General features: G+C 47.8%; 7 protein-coding genes across 7 annotated transcripts; 4 read left to right on the top strand and 3 right to left on the bottom strand.

The window, feature by feature from the left end:
- Window positions 1-686: 686 nt before the first annotated feature.
- PGRI_001290 (uncharacterized protein) lies at window positions 687-2,412 on the top strand (the record flags this gene model as incomplete). The annotated part of the gene is made up of 3 exons (XM_040787842.1): window positions 687-1,118; window positions 1,176-1,245; window positions 1,304-2,412. 3 exons carry the CDS (start codon window positions 687-689, stop codon window positions 2,410-2,412), a joined length of 1,611 nt encoding a protein of 536 aa, XP_040651614.1.
- Window positions 2,413-3,294: 882 nt separating this feature from the next.
- Window positions 3,295-4,508, bottom strand: PGRI_001300 (mitochondrial 37S ribosomal protein mS35; the record flags this gene model as incomplete). Its single annotated transcript, XM_040787843.1, has 2 exons — window positions 3,295-3,890; window positions 3,947-4,508. 2 exons carry the CDS (start codon window positions 4,506-4,508, stop codon window positions 3,295-3,297), a joined length of 1,158 nt encoding a protein of 385 aa, XP_040651615.1.
- Window positions 4,509-4,782: 274 nt separating this feature from the next.
- PGRI_001310 (uncharacterized protein) lies at window positions 4,783-7,250 on the top strand (the record flags this gene model as incomplete). Its single annotated transcript, XM_040787844.1, has 6 exons — window positions 4,783-5,077; window positions 5,137-5,275; window positions 5,328-5,413; window positions 5,923-6,761; window positions 6,822-7,136; window positions 7,188-7,250. The coding sequence occupies 6 exons, from the start codon at window positions 4,783-4,785 to the stop codon at window positions 7,248-7,250; spliced, it is 1,737 nt and encodes a 578-aa protein (XP_040651616.1).
- Window positions 7,251-8,686: 1,436 nt separating this feature from the next.
- Window positions 8,687-9,184, bottom strand: PGRI_001320 (DUF3602 domain-containing protein; the record flags this gene model as incomplete). The annotated part of the gene is made up of 1 exon (XM_040787845.1): window positions 8,687-9,184. One exon carries the CDS (start codon window positions 9,182-9,184, stop codon window positions 8,687-8,689), a length of 498 nt encoding a protein of 165 aa, XP_040651617.1.
- Window positions 9,185-11,604: 2,420 nt separating this feature from the next.
- Window positions 11,605-12,303, bottom strand: PGRI_001330 (uncharacterized protein; the record flags this gene model as incomplete). The annotated part of the gene is made up of 1 exon (XM_040787846.1): window positions 11,605-12,303. The coding sequence occupies one exon, from the start codon at window positions 12,301-12,303 to the stop codon at window positions 11,605-11,607; it is 699 nt and encodes a 232-aa protein (XP_040651618.1).
- A 2,142-nt stretch (window positions 12,304-14,445) lies between these two features.
- Window positions 14,446-15,720, top strand: PGRI_001340 (uncharacterized protein; the record flags this gene model as incomplete). The annotated part of the gene is made up of 2 exons (XM_040787847.1): window positions 14,446-14,650; window positions 14,717-15,720. The coding sequence occupies 2 exons, from the start codon at window positions 14,446-14,448 to the stop codon at window positions 15,718-15,720; spliced, it is 1,209 nt and encodes a 402-aa protein (XP_040651619.1).
- Window positions 15,721-16,714: 994 nt separating this feature from the next.
- PGRI_001350 (putative U1 snRNP complex component Yhc1) lies at window positions 16,715-17,570 on the top strand (the record flags this gene model as incomplete). Its single annotated transcript, XM_040787848.1, has 3 exons — window positions 16,715-16,781; window positions 16,860-16,982; window positions 17,050-17,570. 3 exons carry the CDS (start codon window positions 16,715-16,717, stop codon window positions 17,568-17,570), a joined length of 711 nt encoding a protein of 236 aa, XP_040651620.1.
- Between the last annotated feature and the right edge of the window lie 622 nt (window positions 17,571-18,192).

Below are 18,192 nucleotides of genomic sequence, written 5' to 3' on the forward strand. Positions count from 1 at the left end.
AGAAGGTCAAGTTTAAAATTGTACTAGATGTATTCTGCAAGCAGCCGATCAACCCTGCCAAGGCACACGTTCACGATACCTTTTCAAGCCAAAGGCATTGGACCCCGAATGGCACACAGCTTATTCGTGTCTTTCAGTAGTCTATTTCTCTTTGATATGTAGAAGAATTTCTTTATTTTTTCATTCAATGTACTCTCATTTCCCAGTTTGATAAACTGGGTTGTCTTTGTCTCAATGTGGGAAACCTATTGTGAGATCAAAGATGAACGACCCCTACTGTGTAGCTCTTTGTATATAAGATAGTCTAGTTCATTGTGTTTATTCAATTCAAATATTTCTTTTGATATATAGCTAATTAATACGGAGACAAGCTTCATATTCCTAGGTGATCCCGAAGGTTCTCTGATATATGAGATTGTGTTTCTCCTAAGACTTCATTTTCTGATGATATCTTGTCGTCTCAATTTGTTTGTCATTTGCCCTACAGGGCTGTCACCTGTCACCTGCTCCTTCTGTCGCTTGTCGCCTATCTCATCACCCTCTCCTCCCACAAACGTCTTCTTCCCCCACAATCATTCTTTTCCTCCTCATATCTCTTACCTCTTCCCTTTTCTGTATCACACAGATCATTCTTATTGCACAGCACTATCTCTCATTATTACGTTGACAAGATCTTTTTTTTAGCCATGGCGACTCCTGGTTACCCTCAGTTCTTTTGTACCCGCCCTGATGGGTCTCTGACCCCACTGCTTGCTGCTGATGAGCTCCCTTCCCATATTACCATCCACGGTGTCCCTCGCATTATCAATGCCGGAGAGACCCAGGGGATGACCAGCTGCGGTCTGGCCCCTCGACGCGCTGAACCTTGGTCTGTTGATGGTGTTACCCAGTCCGCTGAACGTGAGGCTGGAAAGGAGCCGTTGCATGATATGCACGGTCTTCTGATGGAGATAATCACCAACAACAATGTGGCTGAGCCCATGCGGGCTTCCGCTCAAGCTCTTCTGATTCGAGGAATCGAGCGTCACGATATTTCCGGCGAGGGGACTCCTGCTAGTGAAATGTCTCCAATTACCCCGACCTTCCATGCAAAGAACCCCCAGATGAGTAACAAGCTTGTATGACTGAGTGCTCCTAACATTTTACGGTTCATATTCTTAACTCTTTCCACGCAGACCTCGGGTTCTAAAAAGGAGTACTGCTCCTACTGGATCCGTCACGGTGAATGTGATTATGCCCAGCAAGGTAACTTACCCAGATGGCTAAGACCGTATGAGGCCTTGACTGACCCTGTGTGACATAGGTTGCCTCTTCAAGCATGAAATGCCTGTTGATATGACCATGATCGAGAAGCTCGGTCTTCGTGACATCCCTCGCTGGTACCGCGAGAAGTACAACGTCCCGAGTCTTTTGCAGACAGGCCATGGGGGACGTCCTCACCTTGCCATTACTGAGCAGATGCCCATGCGTGCCTTGCCGTCCCCAGCTCCTCACACTGAGAGCTGCGCCAGCAAGGTTGCCACCGTTAATGCGAACCTGACCGCTAAAAAGTCCCCAACTCAATTCGACAAATCACCTCCCCGTGGTCCTGCGAACCGTGGAGGTCACAGCGGTTTTGCCAACTACAATCAGCACCGTGGAGCCCGTAATGGGGTCACAAATGGACATCACGCAAACAACTGGAAGAGCACCCACCGCGGTGGTCGTAACCGGAACGTGGGCTACGCCCGCCCTACTATTATTAGCACTGATCGCGATGGTGGGCGCAGCGGCGAATGTTCCCCAGGCATGGGATCCCCCCGAGTCGCATTCGACTATGGTGCCCACGGTTTTAGCGGCAACCGAGTCTGTACCCCGACTACTCCAGTCGCTGTTCCATCTAATATTCCCATCAATGTCTATGCTACTGGCCATCCTGGCACTCCCATCGCTGCCCAGCGATCTCTTCTGGACGATGGTAACTCCCGCAACCAGAATGCATACTGGCCACTCAATGAGCTGACCGAGTACAATGAAGACATGTTCGAGGAAATTCCAAACAAGCCAACTGAACTCCGTCCCCGTCGCTCTGGCCATGTCTACCAGCAAAGTTCGACCACTTCTTCCGATGGCGGTGTGATGCTCCCCACCATGACCTACGATTCGAACTTCGGTGCGTTCGCCCAGGCCGACATTTCTGGTCACAAGCAGTCATCTTCCGACAGTTCCCAAGGTACCGTCAAGGCAAACTATGAATCCTTGACTCCAAAGATCAGAGACCTGCACGTCGGTGACAATGTGCCTTTGACCGCGGCCGAGACTCGTGTCACCTGGGGTCCCATTGGAGGTCCCATTCTCAAGCGCACTTCCCCTCCGGCTGAGGAAATCCCGCATCTGTTTGGATCTTTCCCCAGCACTCCGCGTGGTAACTAGTTCGATCGTTTGACAACTTTCACTCTGGCATGCCTGGCCTGGGGTGGTATTCATGACTCCCTCCCTACATGGTGCCACTCGCTGACACATTTCTATCTTCTTTTCGTGCATCCATGAGATCTGGTGCATCGACGTGGTTTCCTTTCGATGTCAACCTACCAGATAATTACACCATATGATATCACAGTCTTGCTTATACCAAACCACGAAAACGAGTCCGGACATGCAACAAGCCAATACGATCATGAGTGAGAGACAGGGGACGGTTATCAGAATGTTCTTTTTTCGAGATGATTTATGGGTCTTTTGCTATTTTCATTTGTTTCTTTTCACACTCGGGATTGGGGCGTTACACCCATTGTTGATATCGTTGATATGCGTTGGCGATACGGGCAATATGTACCCCTACGGAGTTTTTTCCTTTGTTGTTTTCTGTGGTTTTTTCGTTGGAACTGCAGCAAGGCATCCCATCTGTCATGGATGGGATGTCCTTGCTGGTTCGAGTACATAGCGAAGTCCGCCAATGACTTCGGGGTCAGCCGCCTACAAGTTGGGCCTGCTGACCACTTCATTGGCCTGACAATACCACCAATGTCTTTTTTCTATTTCCTTTCTAATTCTCCAGTAGTATCTACATACTTGTAGGCATTAAAATAAAGACCCATATGAGATAGCATACTAGTAATATACTCGTACAGTGGTGAGTAATATGGACACTACAAGATGGAATGGAGTAACAGCGAGCCGCCAATGCATGGAATAAAATGACTATAGTACATTCGAAAGAAAAGATGCCAAAAATCTTAAAATATGCGCCCGCGCCTCGCAAATGTCTGACAACAACTTCTCAAACACACCCAATATACAGTTGCCGAACATCTATTACCGGCGAGCTACCTTTTTCCGTGCGCCAACCTTGACAGCAACGCGCTCCCGCTCTTCAGCGGCCTTAGCCTGGAGGGCAGGGTTGAGCGAAGGCAGAGTCTTGATAGCTTCAGAGACAACTGTATTACCGTCCACAAGGGCAGGTCGCGTCTCGTCGGCAGATAGACGCTCCTTGCGCCGCGCCGCCAGCTGATTCCGGCGGGCCTCGGTCATGTTCCAGTGTTCGGGGAATTGAAGTCTGGTCTTGTACTTGTGGTGGCGGAGGTCGAGGGGAATATCGGCAAAGGAATCACCCTCCTTGGCCTCCTTGATCATCGAGTTAACGACATCTGTCAGGTAGCGCTTATTCTGGGCACGCGAGCCGAACTTCTCGCTCGACATGCGGATGATATCGGTCTGCGGGTTGTATCGCACACCGGCCAGCTTGAGGAATGTTTGGCGCTGGGCTTCGGTGAGGTACTTGGGGGTCAAATCTTGGGATGCAAGCTCCACAACGACCTTGGGCTCGGCAGGGTGCTGTTCACCCATGTAAGTAGTGTAGCGAAAGCGGAGGATGTGAGTAGGGGGAGGCAGGGTGAAAGGTTTAGCAAGCTCTACAGGTTAACGTCAGTAGATGGAAAGTATAGTTCCGATGAGCAATTGATCTTACTGCTCAGCATTGGCATGTCCCATGCTGTAAGACGGGCATATTCTCTCATTTCACGGTGCAATTCCATCTCTGCATGTGCCATGGACGTGATTTCGTCATCATTGATTTCCTCATCTCCATCCTCGAGTATGTTGACCAACTCGTCAGGTTCGTCCTCGGCCCAGAAACCAGCCCGACGGGGGCGGATTTCCTCGAATCGGAGATCCTCCTCCTTATCGATCTGTAGAATGCTCCTCTCGAGTTGTTCAAATGCCGCGGCGCGCTTCTCGGGGTCGTTGAATTCCGCAACCATGCGGGTGTTCTCTTCGTCGAATGCGGCGCGCTCCTCGGGAGACATCATGTCGTACATTGATCGCTGCTCCTTGGTCAGGAGATCGACGGAGTACTCAGGCATTGGGGGGAAATCTTCCGCTCTGAGTTCCTTCGGCGGAGGAGGAATCACGGGGTCATCCTGGACGCGATTGAGCGGCGAAGCGGAGAAGTACCGAGCGGAGGGGACCATAAAGCCCCTCCGGACCAGATGCCCAGCTGGGCGAGTCAATAACCGAGCTGCTGAGGCCATTGTTGAGGGTATAGCGTGGGTAGGGACAGGATCTCAATCACGATGTTTTCCGCTTCCACTTTTGCGAGGTTCACCGCCGTGCGCTATTCCAAATTCAGACTAGTTTGGTCATACACACGTGACGACGTGGTATATGATGGCATCTTGAGCTTTGGACCATTCCCTCATCTCGATAATGCATCTTTTTACAATTTCCTTATGTGAGGATGATAATTGATTACGGAAGATCCTTCCAAGGTCGATCTATCCACTTCAGCTCAACAACACCGCCACAATGAAGCTATGCTTTGTGACTGTCGGGGCCACGGCTTCCTTTCAGAAACTACTTGAACAAGTACTTAGTTCACAATTCCTCGAGACTCTAGCCAAGCGCCATTACACCCATCTTCTTATACAATACGGCAAAGACGGCCAACAAATCTTCCAAAACTTCATCGACAGTGGCCAGCCCCACCACGGTCTCACCCTTGGGGGGTTTGACTTCCAGCCGAGCATTGATGCCCAAATGATGCAGACCGTGGAAAGAGAGGCCCTTGGTCAAGAGCGCGGCTTGATAATTTGTCACGCCGGTACGATACATCCCAATTTCGCGCATCAACTGAGATCTGATCCACTTACCATTTCACAGGAAGTGGGACTATACTTGCAGGACTTCGCTTGGGTGTGCCCTTGATTGTGGTCCCCAATCCAGATCTTGCCGATAACCACCAACAGGAACTGGCTGATGAGCTAGAGAAAGGGAACTACGTGGTTAGTAGTTCGGTGAAGTAAATACCTTATCTTCTATCTACTTGGCCAGTCTGGCTAACCTCTGATCAGGGATGTGGCCAGTGCAATTGGCAGAGCAGAGACTCAGAAATCTGAGGTATTATCTATGCGATCTGGAAATACAACTCTTGCGGAAAGTATGTCTGACGAGTTGTGCTTTTTGGACTAAAGGAACCCCCTCTAGTGATCTATGAGGATCGATTTCTAGCACTCCGCTTGGTAGATTCCTTTTATCACGAATTATGACATTGCATGAAATCAGAATGGCATCGAACAATCCGTCCGAGTTCGGTCTGTTCGGTCTAGTATATGTAGCAGTCTGATCTGATAGGCCATGAAAAGGATCAATTGCTTTATAAAACTTATCTAAACCACTACCAATGAGTTTTTAACGCAAATATCTAGCCTATATTCTTAGCATATCATGAACTAGTCAATATAAACTTCAATTCTATACAAGTCCAAATTACCTGGCGTGGACTAATGAGTGGCCCAAGCTCCTTGTTGACAATTCCCGATTTGCGGATTTGCGGCTTCGCGTCCACTCCTGAATCAGTGACAAGCACATCCACACCCAACCATCGAAACATTATATGCGCCTTCAATCCACTTCCACTCCGTTGATCCCCCGAGTCGCCCATTCTAGGCCGAGAGGCCGTCTATACCCGCGCTTGTCCTAACCCGACCTCACCTCCCATCCACACCACACTCCCCGCAATGGCTGAGGCGACTCTTCACAACGTGCCAATTGTCATCGACAATGGCAGTGGCACGATCCGAGCCGGCTTCGCCGGAGAGGAGATTCCATCATGTTATTTCCCATCGTTCGTCGGTCGTCCCAAGCACCCACGGGTGATGGCCGGTGGTCTGGAAGGAGACTCTTTCATCGGGTCCCGCGCACAAGAACTCCGCGGACTATTGAAGATCAGATATCCACTGGAACACGGCATTGTCACGAATTGGGAAGACATGGAATCGATTTGGCACTATGTCTACGAAAACGAACTCAAGACCCTCCCCGAAGAACACCCCGTCCTACTCACGGAGCCACCGCTGAACCCACGCGCCAACCGTGATATCGCAGCCCAACTCATGTTTGAGGCTTTCAACGTGCCCGCCTTGTACACGTCGATTCAAGCTGTGTTGTCGCTATATGCGTCTGGTCGAACTACAGGTGTGGTCTTGGATTCCGGTGACGGTGTTTCCCACGCGGTGCCTGTCTTCGAGGGTTTCGCTATTCCAAACAGTATTCGGAGAATCGATGTTGCTGGTCGTGATGTTACGGAACAGATGCAGTTGTTGCTAAGGAAGGCTGGACATGTGCTGCACACTAGCGCCGAGAAGGAGGTTGTGCGGATGATTAAGGAGAAGGTCTGCTACGTGTCGCTCGATCCGAAGCGGGAGGAGAAGGAGTGGATGAACAATTACCACAAGTCTGATGCTAAAGCGCTGGACTACGTTCTTCCAGACGGTCATAAGATTAAGGTATGCGATGTCTCGGATATCATTCCTAGGATTACAATGCTAATGAAACTACCTCTCAAGATCGGCCAAGAACGTTACCGTGCGCCTGAAATCCTGTTCGATCCCGAACTCATCGGCCTCGAGTATCCCGGTGTGCACCAGATTGTACAGGATGCCATCACTCGCACAGATCTCGACCTGCGAAAATCGCTATATCTCAATATTGTGCTTTCCGGAGGTTCAACACTGTGCAAGAACTTCCCTGATCGATTGATGCGCGAGATCAAAAAACTAGCAGTCGAGGATATGAAGATCCGCATTTCTGCGCCTGCTGAGCGCAAGTACACCACGTGGATTGGTGGTAGCATTCTTGCCGGACTGAGCACGTTTAGAAAGGTATGCAGATCTCCCCTTATGACAATTCATAGCTAACTGGATACTCTCCAGATGTGGGTAAGCGCAGACGAATGGCACGAGGATCCCGAGGTGATCCACAAGCGATTCGCATAAAGGACTTACCTATGACGGAAGTCTTTGATATCATGGTGGCCTTCTGCCGGGACCGATCCCATTGACTGTCTCGATCCGATTCCCAAGGTACCATATCCATTCCCCAGAACACAAGAAACAGAACTTGTCAACCTGGATCGATCATCATGCAATTGGCAGTGCATACGAAGAAGTGATCGACCAACACAAATCCGAGTCGCATGCCCGACTCTTGATACCCCATTCCTATCCAGCTCATGTCGTCTTAGCATTGGCTCTGTCTTTATTGCAAATACAGTCTCTTTTGCGTCTTGGGGATTGTTCTAGTCTGGACATAATTTACTCGGACATAGTCTGCATACTTAGACATGGTCTCGTACTTTTCTATGCGTAGTTCTAGATCGTTTCAATAAGACTATTGTATGCAATCCTCTAGGATATTGTATAGTAATAGCAAGTCGTCTTACTCAATCTATTTCTGGATGGGAGGCGATAATTATGAATGTTTGCTTATTCTAGAATTCGCCTCCCATTATGACTCGGCTGATGGCTCGGGTGATGGGTACCCAAATGCAGATAGGCTGCACTTGGTGAGGCAATTCTTTATTTTTAACGAAATATTATTCCTAATATAGGTTTTAATATAGATGGTAATGAAAGAGAATATGTTCCATGGATATGTAGAAACATATATCAAATAGCGGTGGACTACGATTCTCAAAGAAACAAGGCAAATCCATACCAACACCCATGGTCGACCTAAGCAAATAAAGAAAGTAACAAAGACAGGATATTCCAGACCATAGAATAACCATAGAATAACCAAAGAACAACCAGTTTCAACATCCATAAGCATCCACGAATATCCCAACAAAATATCCTGTTTAGCGGCTATCCACGGCTACAACCCTATGCGACATGCATAAGTCTAGATTCGTCATGGAAGTCACCACGTATACGAAATTTACAATGATACAGGAAATAGTGGAAGTAATCTAGCCCGGGAAAACCCAGACATGTAATTCATTCATAACTAGGAAAGACCTAGTTGAAGTGGCGCAGTATTGGGGGGAATATGTTGAAAAGGAAACATTGAACACGGTACGTGCGACAGAAATAATAATAATAATAAAAAACAGTTGACTCCGAGAATGATGCCAGACAATTGTTGTTCGATGGCATTGTATGGAAGTGAATGTTGAAGTGAATGAAAGGAAAACCTGGTTTCCAGAACCTGGCGTGTGATGGTTTGGCATATAGCACAAATAACCAATAAAGAACACAAAACGCCGGTCCCATGAGTGAAGATGTCTCAGAGAAATGGTTCCGTAGGAAATGAATGATGAATTCAGGGTATTTCGCAGAGAAACATATGTATTGTCTTCGTGCGTCCCGTATTAAAAAAAGGGTCAAAAGGAAAACTTTTTAGGTCGTTATGTCGTTGATATCTCGGGCAGCTAGGCAGTAGTACCCTTCAGCTTTCCCCAACCCTTCTCCAGACCGCGACGGGCCATATCACGGGCACGATCAGCCACGGATCCAGAGCTGGAATTTGTAGCAGTGCTGGCGGCAGAGAACTTGCGGCTCAGACTGGAATTGCTGCAGTCGTCACGGTACATTGTGTTACCGGCACCGCCGCGGCCGACGTGGTAGACGGGTGCGGCTTGACGTAGATCACGTTCGAGTTCTTCGTCGAAGCTGAAGATGGCTCGCTCGCTGCTGCTGTGGACGTTGCCGGCACCACCGCGGCCGGAGATGAAGGCTGTTGGGACGCGGGAGTCGAGACGGGCGAGGGAGGCAGGACCGGTTGCGCTACGCGAGTCGGTGGTCTTGGTGTTCTTCAGATTGACGATATTACCACATCCCCCTCGGCCGGTGTAGACAGCTGGACGACCGGCATGTGGGACTGAAGGGTGTGGTTCGACGACGCGGTAATTTGAATAATTTGAAGGCATGTTGTATGTTGTATGTGCTGTTAAAATACTGAAGGTATAAAACAGTGACTATAAAAACTCCATTTGCAGAATTTGCTTGATGGGTCTCAACAAGCGGGGACATTCAAGTTATATAGTCCCCTCCTTTGGAGTCATTTCCAGATCCAGGCACGACATCCAGTCACAAGGTGCTGTGGGGGGGAATTTTTTTTTTTTTTTCTTTTTTAATTTTTTAATTTTTTTTTGACCCATCGTCATCGGAGTAGAATGGCCAGGGATATTACTCTTTTCAGTGCTATGTCAGCACCTGCATGTGTCCTTAAAACGCCCCGTGGACCTGGTTATGAAAGATGATTGGTTCCAGACTTTCTCTAGATGATTTAACTCTGGCTGCTTTTATATAATTGCTTGCTGGGCAACCAAAGTCATCTGACCGGGGGGGTACTCCACCAATAGTGGCAAAACGTAAGAGAAACCCCTTTAAGAACCAATGAGGGTTTTCATTACCCCCAGGAAATGAAAGAAAAACCACTCATTTCTTGAAATGTTCAGATCTCACAATGCGCAGTATAACTCACGTTATCCCTTGCACACACCGCATTCTCACTTTAAAACGTGTCAGGTGTTTTGAGGCATTAAGTATGGAGTATTATACCCGATATACCGGAGTAGACGGGCATAAAATATATATGGTACAGATGGAATACATAAAATACACACGATGTTACCAAATATTGTATTTTACTCCAATTGCATCATTTGCCGGCCCGTGTCCACTTTCTATTTTCAGTGGGTTGTACAACACATTTTTTCAATTCCAGTATTTTCAACAATTGCAAGGGGACCGTCAAAAGCCTAACGATGTACATGTATAATGCAACTCTATAATATGTAGAACCGGGCCGATGAAGCTGAATATCATACAACATACGGAGTATGTATGAAATATCACACCGAAGTGCTGATCGCTGTACGATGACCCCATCGCACCGAAATTTGCGGGATAATTCATCCTTAGCGCCCCCTGTAGATCAAGTCTAGGGCATCGGCTAGTTTGTATAATTCGCTCACCGTAAGGAGTAATGCCCAGGATGCCGAGAATAGCATCCAAAGACTAAAACACCCCCTTGACTTCCAAGGTTATATCAGGTGAGTCTCCGAAACGGAATAGGTAAAATCCGTTGTCCCCAGATGTAAAATGACGTTGAAAAGAAAAATAAAATAAAAAAAAAAGAAAATTTGCAGTCTCATGTGCTCTTTGAGTGGCCAAGAAATCCGAGCGGCGAATAAAACAAATCAGAGATTTCCGTCTGTGCGTTTTCCCCAGATTTTCTCTTCCCCAACTTTTTGGGACCTGCCGCATTCCTACGAACTTGCATTCTCTACTACCTCGGCCATTAATAGGAATTCCATATACCTCACGTGGTGGAAATACGTGTCTATAAGATGCAAATAACATCCCGATCTCCCAATTGGATAAAGAATCAGCACCTGACTTGAAAATAGCCCCTGATATATTAACTATATAAAAATGCGCGATTAAATGAGACCCCAAGGGGTAACATTGTATTTCTGTATCCAATACATCTCTTTCCCTGCTACCTTTAGGGCTAATATCCCCCGCACCCCCCGTTATTAGATAATAGCGCATCTTCATGACACATGATTATCATAGTGGCCAGGTCGAGGCCCGGGACCGGCTGGCGGCTCATAGCCGGGGCTGCATGCCATAGGGCATTTCTAGGCACACGTAGTTCCCTCCGGGAAGTCGCCGAGGTTCATCATTCTTATTATTATTGAGTAATTTCAACTTGCCAATTTATATGTGCTTGTCGATGTGACCTGTTTCCCGGAACTGTATCCTGCATATCGGGTCACCTGTGTTTCGTTTGAGACTGGGGCTAAGCACGTTGGGTTGGAATTTCGGCTGTTATATGTGTTAGGTGCTTTGTCGGGTATTGTTTAGTGAGGTTGGATCGAGAGGGAACGTTAGAAGTTCCAATCCTAGAAGGTTGTCCCGGGGCCATGTCGTATTAGTAAGATACCAAGTCCTAGGCTGTTCTAAGGTTGCTAGATGTTTAGATCTTGTTCAGTATAATCTGAAACACGTTTTGCACCGTTGTAACACAAGAAAACAAGACTTCTGAACCCGGTTGGCAATCGTTTCTAAAATGCTTGTTTGAGATTGGTGAAACATTGACTGTGACATAGTCTGTGACACAGACGTTGAAGTCAGAAGTTCATTTTAAGTATCCAATGCCAAGACACTACTACATCAAGGATCAGAACGTCATTGGAACTCCCAGATTGCCATCTTCCAACTCCATATCTTTTGGAACCCCAATACCAGAGAAGAAGAAACTTTGAAAGCCCGGTTCCAATTCCCATCCTCCAGTTCTGCAGTTGAACCTCAACCTTGCTAACACATAACGGCCGGATCATCAATAACCCTTGCAAGCCAACCCTCTTGCCACAAGATTCTTACCGGGGTATGGCTCATCATCCCTCAGTCGACTGCGAAATGGTCCCTCCGCCTTGACCGCAAAAACAGTGCTCACCATCTGCACCACACGAGAAACATAAGTTGAATGAAGCTTCATCGACCCATCCAGATCAAAAGTGATTTCTCGCACCTGATGTTTCTTTGGGACAGCTCGACAAACAGCCCTCCAATCTGCAACCAGGGTAATAAACTCCTGTCCCTGCGGGTATGTAATATTATCAATGGAAACGTATTCACGAGTCGGGAATGGAAACGGCAGGGCTTTGTAGAATTCGCATACCTCCGGCGGCTTATTGAATGACCAACAAGTCCATCCTGGGCATCCCGGGATCACTCTCGGGAATGGAGCATCTATGAATCGATTCATAGGGACGAGGCGGAGGTGGGTTGCCTTTGGGTGGGATGGGGAATTGAAGTATTCTTCCAGAGCTTTGGGGTCTTTGAAGACGAAGGTTCTGTAGAGGTTGTTTGGGAGGTCGCTGAGGCGGATTGTGGTGGGTGGAGTTTCTGGAGGGTGGATTGGGCTTGCCATGAGGTTGCCGTCGCTGAGGAAAATCAGTAGCTCGGTTTTGATCTTGAGAGTTTCGGCATCCGCGGTGAGCTTGTCAATCTCCATTGTGGGTGTGGGGGTTGCCATTTTGGCTCTATGGCTGAGGTAGATGGGATGGATGAGAAGGAAGACAATGTGATGGTTGGTGTAAACGTTTGTCGTGATGGGTCTGGTGTAGGTGTACTTCCTTAATCTTATCTGATCTAGGGGATCTCACTAGATATAAACTTAAGAGCGAACAGATCAGGAACTAATAGTGATTATGCGCATTTCCTATCAAAAAGAAGTGTATACAACAATCTACATGGATTTCAAATGATCTAGTTCCTAGAATATTAATAACATTCAAGATATCAAACATCTCAAGCTCAGGAATTTGCAAGTTAAGCATCCGACACCCAATGAGAACTACCAGCACACTGATAACTGCCGCTTTGTTTTATCCATTGATAGCCAGCGACACAGACTCCCATGTTCTGTAGCTTTGCCTGATTAGCTTGCTCTTTACGACGGGCCTCGGCCAAAGCTTCACGTTGCTTGTGGAGCGTCCCCAGAATCGTTTCCTGTCCTTTCCTTCAAGCATTTCAAAATTGGCTCGTATGCAAACATTGCTGTATCAACAAGCAAGAACTCCACGTCGTGATAGAATTTTAGGAAAAGAAGAGCAGCATGACCACTGGGGGATCGAAGGTCAGTTCATCGATGTCTCTGCCGATTGAAGCAAAAGCCACAATTTCCTTGTCTCTGATCAAGCAACCAAAGGCATGGTGCTTCACAGACTGAGACGTGTCCTTCAAGTAACTATTGCGACCATCTTCTGAGAGATTGTTGAGTTTCTCAAGGCCATACTGGGCAGTATCACCAATGGTACATGGTCGAAGGTGATTTGATGTTCCACTAGTGCAGCAGACCTGTGGGAGAATGAGATTCTTCAGATGGAAAGCCGGCCATCTCCCCTTCTTTGTACCTTTCGCAATTTGAAAGTCATCCCGGAGCTCCGAGAGCATAGCCTCTCGTAAGACGAAACTGGTTGTCAACATGGCCCGCAATGCGTTGACCACTGGGCAGCTGTGCGATATCTTCAGCACGGCGATAAAACAGTTCTCTCTCCGTACATCCCATCTCGTTGGCCGTAGGAAAGATGGTTGTCATGCGGAAATCGGGAAAGTCATTGTCATACCGACCACCTGCAGTGGTCTCAAGAGTTCTGGAGGGTGGTTGGTTATTTCATCTCCAGGCAATATTTGATCTTGTGTCCGAAGTTTCGTATGTCGACCGAGGGCGAAGAGAAGAGCGATCCATCGTCCACAACTGCCTGGGCATCCGCTCGAATATCCACCCCACAAGAGGGAGGCAACGAAAACAACTCCGTCATCAACCAGCATAGAGCATAGATTGCATGATCTTCTAGTTTTCGAGCGGAACGCTTCCAGAAACGCGCCCCACAGGGTACGGGCTCCAAGTTAATCAGAAGAAGCTGCTCTAGAGATTGCCCGTTGCAAAGGTGTTTGACCTCACGATGGTTCAAGTATTGAATCAACCTTGCAGTATACCCGTTGGCGAAGACCGGGGTGAGGTTGAACCACAACCCATTGGCATTTAGAGCGTTCAGCTCCAGATGACTCGTTGAACGACAATGCAAGGGTCACCCTAATGCAGAATTGCTTCAATTGCTTCAATGAATCGCTTGAAATTATTGAGATCCTGGACTGCTTGGTTCCCACGAACCACGCTTCCAAAATACTCTCCTAGTCGTGTCGATCGAGTGTTTGTAGACATGATAGGCAATGAGATTTGAACTGTAGAACTGTAGAGTTAGCATAGACAGTGGCAAGATAAAAGTTGTCAGGGAAGATAGAAACTAGAAGGTCTAGAAAGAGTCAAGAGATAAAGGCGGTTTGTATTCTAACTCATTGACAAAGCAGGCGGTTACACTAAACAGACCTATCTGCCTTATTGTTTTCCTATATCTTAAACAATTAGGCTATCCGCAGCAAAACCCGACAAAGTAGGAATGGGTGTAGGAATAGGCCAATGTATGAAGTAAATCCGTGACGGGGCGACATGGGTGCCTGCAACACTGCGCGCGCTGTAGTCGCAAGAGATAGCAAATGAAAATCATCCTTTCCACCACCAGTCCCTCTCCTACATTCTTCTTTTATCTATTTGCTACGCTGCTTACCAACCTTTGTCATTGTTGTTTTCTGACCATCAGACAAATCCGACATAATGTCTCTGCCGAGACAGAGGCGAGGACGGACCCCCCAGGTCAGTTCACCAGCTCCTCCACTAGGAGATGTCATTGTCACAATCCAGCACGATGACATCGAAATTCCAGAATATCAAGTTGATACCGAATCTCGAATCACAAACTGCCAGTATTTGACTTCCTACAACTTGCTTGGTGAAGGAGAGTGTAAAATACTTGTTCCAGGTAAGAGATGTCTCATCAGAACGATGGCACTGTTCCCCACATATATGTTGACTGACACTCTACTAGGTGAGCCACCAAAGTGGACACCTTTGTCCGAATCCGATCTTCCTACACTTCAACAAGACACGAGTGTGTATTATCGAGATCTAAATGCTGCGCGACACCCCACCTACCCTCTTGAACCAATGGTACAAGCAATACTGACAGACAAACCTGAATACTCGGTGACCAATGTTGACATTATTGCGTGTAGCAATACAATGAATAACCTGCTACGTTTTGTCCTTGGAAAGGAAAACCCCTTCAGGATACTTGTTGAGGTACTTGGCAAGACAGTCTTTTTCATCCGAAGGGTAAACTCACCCACAGAAACGATTCCTAATGTCCATGGCTATGGGCACACTTTCCCAGAAGCATACACCACGTGGAATGCAAGGGTGAGCGGATCTGAATCTCACCAACGAGTCATGAAGTACGAGTTTGCCGGCATGCAGTGTTTGGTACGTTGTGAGGCAGATGGGTTTTTGCCCGGCCTGGTCCCTGATACCGAGAAAGCCGAAGAAACCCCTGTTCCCCCAAATGATGCTATTGACCCAGAAGAAGAAGATTCGCCGTCCATGGAAGATGTAAGAATTCTGTGTGTGCCCGCAGACACTACAGAGCTTGAGATTGGAAAGGAAGGCCGACATATTCCACAGTGTGCAATCTTTGAACTGAAAACTCGATCTATCACCAAGATCAATCAGCCCGTTCTTAAGCAAGAATTACCCCGGTTGTGGATTTCACAGACTCCCAACTTCATCCTCGCTCATCACACATACGGTCAATTCAACCATATCCGGGTTCAGGATGTGCGAGATGAGGTAAAGCAGTGGGAGGAAACCCTGCAACCGGCTTTGGGTAAGTTTGCCAGCTTACTCCAAATGATTGTTGCATTTGTCCGAGACACGGACAACAAGAAACTTGAGATTGAGCGGGAAGAGGGTGAGCAGGTTCTGAATCTCAGGGCACAAGGTGGAGTTGTCAATGGGGTCTTGTCCCCGGCTGTGGCAAGCAAATGGGACATGTAAATTGGCACTCATGAAGACAGTCTCTTGGCTTAGAGATCTGTACTCTAAGTCAATTCAGAATACGTTCAATGCAATTCCCTTCTCCCATTGTAGCGGTACTTCTATGTCTCTTTACTCTCATTCTAGATAACTGTAACAAACGAGACAAAGACACCCAAAACTAACAGCTAAATAAGACATTGAAGTGTTATCTTAATATCATATCCCCGCATCATCTCAAGTCACATTCAGATGACTAAAGTCTCACATTCGTCGTGACGGACAGGGCTGCATATCGACTTCTGTATAGTAATGAGTGAATGGATATCATATACATTTGGCTGAAAGATGTACCTACCTCGATTTCAAGTGTTAAAGATTTGTAGGACAACTCATACCAGCAAGTTAGAGTTTACATCATTATTTCGATCACAACAATTCCCCTGAGCGAAAGAGAGAGAGGTGTTGTCTTAAGTTGGAGACCCGATGCGATAAGACAATATTCTGCCACTACCTACCGCCTATTCAACTCTCGCCATCGAGCTCCGATTGACTTGCCAATCCTGCTAATTCAATTTCTCTCTTATCTGCGTCACCAAGACTTTACTTCCAATCATCAGCCGAAAACTCGAAATTGCAAATCAGGGAAATTCCTGCTAGCCAAGATCCCTGCTTGCTAAACGAAACCAATCCCGGAAGGGAATTTTCCTCTTTCGCGCGACGACAGCAAGGTACTTGCTGCAGAAACCGACAAGATGCCAAAATATAAGTCCCCCAGGTCTATGTATTTCCAACTCGAAGCTAACTTCCCATGCACTCTTCTGTAGGTTTTGCCCCAAATCCAGGTCTAGACAGACCAACCCGTATCATAACCTATTGCGGGCACAATGCGATACGACGCTATGCCCTTCCATATCGACTACAGCCTATTGAGCCCACATCCTTGGACTGGTTGCTAACTCCCTCAATTCAACATATAGGCGACTACTGCGATGTCTATCTGACGCACGACTCGATGAGCGTGCGCAAGGCGCATAACTCCGGCCGAAACCACCTGAGAAACGTGGTGGACTACTACCAACGTACGTCTAACCAATAGCGCAGCAAGACGCGCGAAACACAACAGCCGAACGATAGCTAATCACGAGAATCTGTTACAGAGATTGGTCAAGAAAAGGCCCAGTCCGTCATTGACTCCATCACCTCCTCCTACGCCGCAGAGGGCCAACAAGCTCCCAACATGATGGCCCCCGGCGCTTTCCCGCCTCCCTTCGGATTCCCGGGTACGACTGTCTACTCATACTCTCAAAAACCAACACAAAATTAAGCTAACATTATCATGACACCTAGGCATGCCAGGCATGCCCCCTCCCCCCTTCGGAATCCCCCCACCAGGCGCACCCGGCGCTCCAGGCATGCCCCCTCGTATGTCTCACCCAGCTCCACACCCGCATTCCCGCAAGAACAGACCCTTCTGGCGACGAGGAACCCGTTATTACCCAGGACAATACGCTAATGAATTTCCGTTCCCACCAGCCCCAGGAGCCCACGGTCTTCCCTTCCCGCCGCCCTTCCCTAACGCCGGAACCCCGCCAACAGGTGGCTTCCCACCTCCTCTCCCTAACATGCCCCAGGGCGCAAACCTGCCGATTCCACCTCCCGGCGGCTTCCCCAACTTCCCCGTCCCTCCTCCCGGCGCTACAGGCTTCCCGCCTATGCCTATGCATGGTCAGCCCCCTGTGGGTCAGCCACCTATGGGACCTAGTGGTCCTGGTGGTCCATCGCCTATTCCAACTGGACCTCGTGGCTTGGAGGGATATCCTCCTCCCCCTGGAGGTGGGAACTCCGGTAGGATGGAGCAACAGTGGTGATCATTATGACTATCTGGGGGGTTCGTACGTGGTTTGTTTCTGATACCTAATCTTTTGAGGGGTTGTGTGGTGCCGTCGGCATGGCGTCTCTAAGGGTTCTTTTTGCTCCTCTTTACTGTTAATGTAAAATAGCGGTTTCGTTTTTATCCCTTCTCTTCGTACGTTGCATCTCGTACAAGATGGTCTCTCAGGATTTTCTGATAGCGACAGGCATGACTTTTGTCAGTTATGAAATTGAATTCTTTACGAGAGACCCAAGGCCCTGAGAGTTGGAGATGGACATTGTAGAACAAGGGAGCAAAAAGAACGTCCACATCAATAGGTGTAGACATTGATTCAGTATTTACACTAGGACTACCTGCCAGCAGACTGGTATATAGGGTAAGTCATGCTGAAACCAGAAATTGGAAATATATTTCATTGGCAGCAGACATACTGCAAAGCCAACAAAAAGGAAAACAGAAACCCAAGGCCGATCACCATATCCAGAATGCATCAAACGCCGAGCGGAAGTAAAAATAAAACAAGGGAAATAGACCACGAAAGGATTTGGGCCAAGGAGGGAAAAGGGAAAAGACGAAGTAAAAAAGGAAGGGATAGATGGCAAAAAGGGTCACACCAT

The sequence above is a fragment of the Penicillium griseofulvum genome (genome assembly GCF_001561935.1).
Source record: "Penicillium griseofulvum strain PG3 chromosome Unknown contig_79, whole genome shotgun sequence".
NCBI classification, from domain to species: Eukaryota; Fungi; Ascomycota; class Eurotiomycetes; order Eurotiales; family Aspergillaceae; genus Penicillium; species Penicillium griseofulvum.